This window comes from Sardina pilchardus, chromosome 11, assembly GCF_963854185.1.
Source record: "Sardina pilchardus chromosome 11, fSarPil1.1, whole genome shotgun sequence".
NCBI lineage: Eukaryota > Metazoa > Chordata > Actinopteri > Clupeiformes > Clupeidae > Sardina > Sardina pilchardus.
Window position 1 is genome coordinate 13,379,614 of NC_085004.1, and position 8,744 is coordinate 13,388,357.

The 8,744-nt window shown below is 38.3% G+C and overlaps 1 protein-coding gene across 1 annotated transcript; it reads right to left on the reverse strand.

Moving 5' to 3' along the window:
* Window positions 1–541: 541 nt before the first annotated feature.
* On the reverse strand, window positions 542–7,915 carry LOC134096200 (intestinal mucin-like protein). Its single transcript, XM_062549948.1, has 16 exons — window positions 7,856–7,915; window positions 6,882–7,065; window positions 6,489–6,666; window positions 6,184–6,362; window positions 6,007–6,076; window positions 5,775–5,905; window positions 5,586–5,623; window positions 4,000–4,180; window positions 3,733–3,819; window positions 3,591–3,631; window positions 3,338–3,460; window positions 3,014–3,115; window positions 2,574–2,702; window positions 1,391–1,433; window positions 1,144–1,255; window positions 542–1,053 (listed from the first exon to the last, which is right to left on the reverse strand). Exons 1-16 carry the CDS (start codon window positions 7,913–7,915, stop codon window positions 849–851), a joined length of 1,863 nt encoding a protein of 620 aa, XP_062405932.1. The 3' UTR covers window positions 542–848.
* Window positions 7,916–8,744: the final 829 nt, after the last annotated feature.

The following is an 8,744-nucleotide window of genomic DNA, read 5'->3' on the forward strand; positions in this document are numbered from 1 at the left end:
GCCTATTTGTTTTTTTCATCACCATTTTGGGATGGGGGTACAGTATTATCTTCTCTTTCCCTTAGTGACCAGCCAACACTGGGAGTTACATTATTATTTCATATTGATATTATTTATATTGTTCATTTCTGGCTCCTTCTGCTGTCGTTGTTATGTATGTGGGTTCACTTTAGATACCGTAACTTTCTTGCGTTAGAGACACACCGAGACACGTCTTCTATTCAGTTACTCTTTTACTAAAAGGTGCTTCTTGTAACTCAGTACATTCATATTGTCACAATGACATTGGTGACGCAGCAGCAACTAGTGGACTGGATCCACATACCCAATGGTACATACATCACAATCGTGTCTCTATGTGTTTCATGCGTGTGAGGTGGGCGTGTTTATGCATGTGTTTGTGTACATTTTTATGTCTACCAAGTTTCATGTGCCTGTATGTAGCCCCAGTAGACATGAAAATGTACACAAACACATGCATAAACACGCCCACACTCACAAGTATACACACAGAGACACAAAGTTTTGTTTGGTCCCCGGGGTCCAGATCTAGTTTAGCTGGGTCAGGCATTCAATGGTTATGTGTAATTCTGTAGTGGTTGTACTACAGAACTGCAATTTCTTTTTATCAGTGCATTACAAGTGAGTACAAATAAATTCATCATGACTGTTACATGCAAAATGATCAAATGGAGCAGGACTTATGATGAATAATAACGTCAAGACATGATCATGGATGCATACTAATGTTTATTAAAATACAATTTTGGAACTGCTGATTACACTACGTTTGTGACATAAATAGATAAGGTGATTTGTAGTAAGAGGTGCAAAGATGCGCTAACTCATTAACGTCTTCTTCTAAGCTTTTTAGTCAGTGTTTTTTCCATGGTGGTGCATGTTGACTGAAGACAGCCACACTGCTCAATGTAGTCATATGAATAATTGAACTTTGAGCCATCAGGGCAGACCATCTCCACCTCTCTTTTGCTGGTGCTAACCTCCTGGCAACAGGAGCAGGAGCGCTGAAACATGCTTGTACTCTGGGAAAACCTGAAAATTAGCAAAGGGAAAGTGTTCAATTCAGTTCTTTTCACTGTGGCGTTGGCAATTACAGCTGTGGTCTGCTGATCTGCTACTTACCAGGAGTATGTTGGACAAAGACCTTGACAAGTCGTCAATTCAACCTTCTGGGAGGATGTGCAGCCATTATGCTGCAGGTGTGTAGATTCTGTTGTCCGGTTGCATTTTCTCACTATAGAAAACAAGCCAAAGAAATGTTCAACACTTCCCAGTGGATTTGTCTATTTCCAATTACTGATCTCAATACAAATCAATACAAATCAATACAAAATGATGACTGAAATAAAATATTAACAAAACAACTCACCACACAAATGGCAGCAACCATCAGGTGCCATGACCTCTGTGCCCTGTACAGATCACACAAGTACAGAAGATAAAAAATAAGATCAATACATACATTTACATTTTTTACATTTTAGGATGCATTTGTCCAACGTGACTTACAGCAATGGAATATAATAGGCTATTATTCATTATTATGATTTAATTATTCATTATTACGATTTAAGCTGCAGAGATGCAATAGAATAACATTTAAGCTATTAACAGTGAAGCATTTTAACATTTAAACTTTTAAACTACAGGGTTACAGCTAGTGTTAGAATAACATTTATCTACAATGCAGAGAAGCATATACAGTAGCTATGAGTTTGCCACAGTATCTGTTAATACTAGCACTAGAAGATAGGAGTACCTACAGTACATATTAGGTATTAGTTTAAGTATGGAGGAGGGGAAGAAGTAAAAGAGGAGATACAGAAGAGAAGAGAGGGAAGTGGAAGTGGTTTTTTTTTAAAGATAGAGAGGGAGGCCCCTACTCTGACGGAGCTTGGCGGATCATTCCACCATCGAGGGGCCACAGATGGAAATAGGAGTGCAGTTGGCGAGGGGTAACAATAGCCTTTATGACAGTACTTAACTCAGTGGGTGCAGATCCAGTAATCACTTTGTATGTAATGTAATCATTAGGGTCTTGAAATTGGGTGGTGGTAGTGTAGTGGTTAAGGAGCTGGGCTAGCATGCAGTAGTCTGGAAGTTGTCGGTAAAATTCCCGGCTTCCACCATTGTGGCCCGGAGCAGCTTAACCCCAAGTTGCTCTGGGGACAATGTAATCCCTTGTAATATAGTTGACATATGGAAGTCACTTTGGACAAAAGTGTCTACTAAATGTAATGTAATGTAATGAATTTGATGAAGGTGGCTAAGAGAAGTCAGTGGATTGAAAACCAGACAGGCGTCAGCGTTCTGGACAATCTGTAGTGGTTTTAGGTGATTCTAATACCCTATGATCATCAGACCACAATGACTGGCAGTGTGATGATGGCGTACAAACTAAATACCATAGCCTAGTTTATGTTTTCCCATCTTGTAACAATATTATTTACTTAAGTCTACACACTGATTACATTTAACTACTTAATTTCTCTATGGCGGATGGCCCAAACATGGTCAAATATCCTACTGCCATTTAGTTGTTCCACACTTACAGGAATGCAGTCACTGGGGTTGTAGGAAGGACAGAGAGTCCTGGCCTCCATAGTGATGAAGCTGCTCCCGATCTTCACACACTCATACTTATCACACTTATTCCCAGGTGGACTCCAGATACCATTGACCTGTCAAAAACAGCAAAGTCCATTTAATAGTGTTTAGATTTGTTTGTGAGTGGGTGCACTTGAGAAGACTTGAGCATTGAATTATACAAAAACTAGTTGCATTCAAAACATATAAAAAAGGAATTTTCTTATTACAAAGAGAAAACATTATTTTCTTCCTTTGCTTTCACATCATTGTCTTTCTCAGTCACAAAATAATGCTCCAAACTCGGCCCAATGAAGGGTCCTCACACCATAACGCATTACTGTACATACACAGCTTTGATATTGGCAGGCTGCAATAACACATAATATTTTGGTTATTAACTCACAGGAATACATTGTGTGAGGTTTCCCGAATACCCAACCGGACAACCGATCTGCACACACTTTCTACAGCATTGTCCCTCTGTGGCGTCCTGTAGCTCGAAGCACTTAGGAAAAGAAGACATCACGACATACTCAGCATGACACCAAAATGATTTTGAAAATGCAGCTCAGGTCAAAGCTATTTTGCTATCTCTCTCATTTTCTGTGTGTGTGTGTGTGTGTGTGTGTGTGCGTGTGTGCGTGTGTGTGTGTGTGTGTGTGTGTGTGTGTGTGTAAATTTCTACAACTTCATTGTTGCTTATTTGACAATATAGGAAGCCTCTTACCGGTGGACAGGAAGTGTTACATGTAATAGGCTCACATTCAACCCTGTGAAGTAAGCCATCAGTTTCCAGTTTGTTACTACACACACAGGTTTCACACTGTCTCATAGGCACACTGCTGCCTGGCTGCAATAGGACAGGAAACAAAAATGAATATAAAAATCGTTCAGATTTGTAGGAATTTGTAGGAAGTTATGTTAGGAAGTGCTGCTAAATGCTAGCCATAACCGCACAGAAATAAGATTTCATGTCTTACCGAGTATTCCGTGTTGTTGAATACACAAACAGGTTTAGGAACTGCAAAGTTAACCAAAAACACAAACACATTTTGCAGTTAACTTTTGCCATAGAGGAGCAACACTTGTAGACCAGATATTTTGCACTAGGTAAATGCTTACCACACTTAGGGCAACACGCCCCCATTTCAGTCTCTTGAATATAGCCAACTGGACAGGAGCGGGTTGGACATGTGGTGACATTACATGCTATAACGACAAAACCACAAGCATTTTAAAATTATCCTCTTTGTGTTTAGATGTGTACTGTTTGTTGTCTAGGTTTACTGTCACTGTCAAGAAAGTGAACTTAGTTTTTAACTTGAATCTATAAAAACATATGGCTCTGTAGGGACTAGCAGTGTTTCTCATCTGTCAGTGGTTACTTACCACATTTGCCTATTTCACAGCATCCTGCTGTTTCAGTCACTTTAATCTGGCCAGGCTGATCACAGATGACTGGCTGCTCAGTTGGGCATGGCAAAGGATCGCAATAGACTCTTCCAATAGACTCTCCATGTTCTTCATCACATGTGCATTTCTTACAGCCGTCGATCCAAGTTGAGCCAACCTTATATAACAATAAAGAACATGTCAGAACACAGACAGGTAATACAAAATGTAGACTAAATTAATAATTAATCAATTAAATGTTGGACAGACATTTACAGTTTTTCCAGTCGCTAACAAGCGTCCAATCATTTGTCACATTTTCAAAACTCTAACCACAATTAGCAGAGCATTGGTCTTTTGTGGCCATACCATTCAGACATTTCATGCCGTTTTCAGATTTTACTACTGACCATATACATACTTCCTAAACTGTCACTCACACTCTTTTCGGTAACAGTAACGCTTTAGAATAACATGTGCTTATTAGCTATTAACAGTGCATAATAAGAAGCAGTTAACAATGATTTACTAACAGTTAGTTAACTGTTGTTATCCTTTAATAACATTAACAAACTGTTAACATACAGCTTGTAAGTGTTAATAAGCAGCCTTTTAAGTTACTTACAAGCATATTTGTTAACAGTTTACGTGCAGCTTGTAAGTGTTAACAAGCAGCTTGTTAAAGGGATATTCCGCCATTTTTGGAAATACGCTCATTTTCCACCTCCCCTCGAGCAAAACAATCGATATTTACCTTGTTCCCGTTCATCCAGCCATTCTGTGAGTCTGGCGAGACAACTTTTAGCTTCAGCCTAGCATAGATCATTGAATCGGATTAGACCATTAGCTTTTCGCCTGCTAGCTTCATGTTTAAAAGTGACTAAGATTTCTGGTAATTTTCCCATTTAAAACGTGTCCCCTCTCAAGTTAGAAAGTGCAATAAGACCAACTGAAAATGAAACCTGGCGTTTTTCTAGGCTGATTTGACATGAAACTACACTCTCATCTGGTGTAATAATCAAGGCAACTTGCAAACTACTGGCACTACTACTGCTTGTTGTCTATGGGGACTATTTTCAGATGCTGCGTACGATATCACTGCGCCTATGGTACGTTTGCAAGTTGCCTTGATTATTACGCCAGATGAGAGTGTAGTTCCATGTCAAATCAGCCTAGAAAAACGGCAGGTTTCATTTTCAGTTGGTCTTATTGCACTTTCTAACTTGAGAGGAGACACGTTTTAAATGGGAAAATTACCAGAAATCTTAGTCACTTTTAAACATGAAGCTAGCAGGCGAGAAGCTAATGGTCTAATCCGATTCAATGATCTATGCTAGGCTGAAGCTAAAAGTTGTATCGCCAGACTCACAGAATGGCTGGATGAATGGGAACAAGGTAAATATCGATTGTTTTGCTCGAGGGGAGGTGGAAAATTAGCGTATTTCCAAAAATGGCGGAATATCCCTTTAATGGTGAAAAAAGACATTTCTTAGCTACTTGTAGTAAATTCTGCAGCCCCACAATCTAAAGCGAGAACGATGTAACTAACAGTTAACAAGCCATTAAGAATTAATTGTATTTACCTCTTTCACCACTCCATTTGCTAGTCGGCAAAATGGCACTAGAAAAAAAAAAAACAGAAAATGTTCATTTAGAAATAACATCTTCCACACAGATTGGTCCCTGATCATTTCTTTGGTACATACAACATGTCATGGTTCATGTCATGAAATAAAACCACGTTTTTTTTGTATTTTGTATAATTTTCTTACCACAGGGATTGACACATTTCTGAATATCAGAGCTCAACAAAGTAGTTCCATTTGGACAAAAGCATCCTTCCACTGACAATGATGTCATAGCATTGAATTCATTTTTTTCTTCAATGAATCTGTAATTGTAACTATTTGGGGAAAAAAATATCAAATGAGATGATTTCTTATTTTTCCCATTTTCCTAAAGATTTTAAACACACTCTAGCCACATTAGTTCAGTATACTGTACCTTCTATCACAAGTTGGTGGAACTTCTGGACCACAAGCCTGATAGACCAGGGGTGCATCGCAATTGAAATCTGTGTAAATAAGACACATAATAAAATATTAAAAGGTATAATAAGGTATGTATAATAAGGTATAATTTCAGATGTGAGATGAGAAAATACAATTCTACAAATCTCACCACACACGCCATTTGTGGCAGCTCTCCAGTCAATGCAAATGCCATTCGAAGCACACAGTTGAGCATAAGACTTAAGGCTGGCACAACCAATAGTGATGTCCTTTGTATAACATATGTCAAACTCGCATCCCTCAATAAATACTTCATAGGCGATGACTTCATGGCACTGTGCAAAGACCCTTGGCAGAAGATATGTCATAATCAACAACAGCACATTTCAGATTTAGTCCAACTGATTACAGATTACAGTAAAAAATACAAAATTTTCCAAACAACATGTGTCATCTTATTTGTCACTTTCTTACTCGCTTGCAATGATTTCACAGATGGCTGAAGTTTCCGGTGGACATTTGGGAGATGGGGGTGGGGTTGGGGGTACTGGGCAGTCATTAACCCTCCAATGGTGGGCCATATCTGGGCAAGATGGATCAATTTTTCCATTGGGCAAGAGGCAATCATCCGTCCTATTGTTGTCACATGTTCCTGTGACAAATAAGAGAACATATTTGAATATTATCAGAGAGTAATTGTGCTGCATTTGACAAAATGACACAATAACCATGCTTAACCATGGAGTGAAAATAAAATATTGTTTGAACTCTCATTTAGATGAAAAAAAGACTGAAAGAAATGTCTTCAATGGATGGATAAATGTATCAGTGCCAGTTCTCTAAATGAAAATTGAAAATAGTTTTTACCGCACTGTCCCTCAGTGTTGCCATGGAATTTACTCCAAGGGAGGTCAACACTGAAATCCATCCCAGCGAACATTATTGTTGCACCGATAGCAGGTATTACCACAAAAGCTTCAATGCCAGTGTCTGTGACTTTAAAGTCACCGTTGTCGTAAACTGGGAAGATGCGCTTATGATCAACGTAAATCTATTACAAAAAGGAAATAAATGTTTAAATCATGAAAAGCATATAATAGTTTTCAACAGATATGCTTTTAAAATCATTTAAAATAATGAAGATTTGGGAATGAGGAGGAAAATATTTCCTTACCAAGTTTGTGACTACTCCATGAGAGACATTTTGACTCATAGAAATTTCAAATGATTTGTAGTGAATAGTCAGTGATTTAGGACATGAAAGACCATCTGGTGCATCACAATACACATTGTCAATGATGATGCTGAAGTTGTATATTGGTTTGATCTCTTTAACCAATACATAAGAGCAATTTCCTTGGAAACCATAATATGTTCCATCAAATGTCACATAATGAGGATCCCCGTAGCCGTAGCAGAAACCTAAAGAGATAGGAAATATGAATTACAGTATGTCAGTCACTGGTTTTGGTTATATGAGAATAATATAAGAGCTTGTATGAACCATTTTAGGTATATGTAAGGGATAATGGCCGCCGAAGTATATACTGTATGATGTTAATCGACAAGGCGGAGTTGCCACAATATGTATTTGTAAAAAGAAGCTGACTTGTTCAATTTAGTGACTGTCGGCAGTTAGGTTGTTCACAGTTGATTCCATTGTTGCGTTGATGATGTAATTATTATATATATTTTGATTTTACCAGATCTGCTTCATAGGTGTCCCATTGTACATAATTAATAGTCATTCTACTAGCCAATCAGAAAAGAGTATTTCTTCTCTATGGGTGTTCATGATTATTAGCAATAACCATTTTTATTTTGACTTTAGAAACACTCACATTGGCATTCTTGTTTGAAACAGCAGGATCCATCAGGAACTGACTTTGAAGGGAGGCCATTCACACATGTAAGTGGTGGTTGAGGACATTTAATAGGATGTGTGATGATTTCATTATTGAGACATGTTTCTAGAGAACACGAATTGTTGGGGGACAGCCGAGTTTCTCCATTCTGCACAAAAATAATTGAAAAAACAGTCAGTCTATTAACACTCCTTACATGAAAACAGGCAGACTGATTTAATTGCCAATACCTTTAAAGGATAACAAGGAGAAGAAGTTGTTGGAATTAATGGAGTTGTTGTTGAAGTTGAAGGAGTTGTTGAAGTTAAAGGAGTTGTTGTTGAAGTGGAAAGAGTTGTGGATGGAGCACTGGTAGAGCTACATGACACGCCTTTCGTTATTGTGCAGTTTTTAAGGCAATGGGCAAAGTAAGTACATCCTCCAAGATCGGTATGACTATAAATAACAGAATCTGTGTAAAAAAAAAAAAACTTTGGTTAAAAATATTAAGTGATGATGAGCAGAAATGAGTATAATATGTGCTTGCCATATAAATAATGCAATCACTTACCTGGCGGGTAAATTGTTCCATTTTGCTGTTCACATCCAATACACTGAGGTTTTGGTGTAGCATGGGTGCTGGTTGTGCCGGTAATCACAGTAAATCCTGTCGTAGGTACAGTTGTACTTGTTGAAGATGTTGTAGTTGTGCTCACAGATGTTAGGGGTGTTTCTGTTGTTGTTGGTGTTGTAGTTGTGGTCGTTGTTGTAGTTGTTGGACAGGGTCCACAACACTGCACTCGAATTTCATAATCAAAGCAAATCCTTTGGAGCCCTTGGTTTTTGTTCAAGCACACAAGTCCAATAGAAGGCAAACATGTCACAT

What these genes read in the sequence shown, in the direction of transcription:
- LOC134096200 (XM_062549948.1), bottom strand. Translation starts at nt 7,915, where the DNA reads ATGGCCTCCCTTCAAAGTCAGTTCCTGATGGATCCTGCTGTTTCAAAC. An exon ending in TGCCACAAATGGCGTGTGTG is followed by an intron (nt 6,077 to 6,183) that starts GTGAGATTTGTA and finishes TTATTTACACAG; the next exon opens with ATTTCAATTGCGATGCACCC. An exon ending in GAAATGTGTCAATCCCTGTG is followed by an intron (nt 5,624 to 5,774) that starts GTAAGAAAATTA and finishes TTTTTTTTCTAG; the next exon opens with TGCCATTTTGCCGACTAGCA.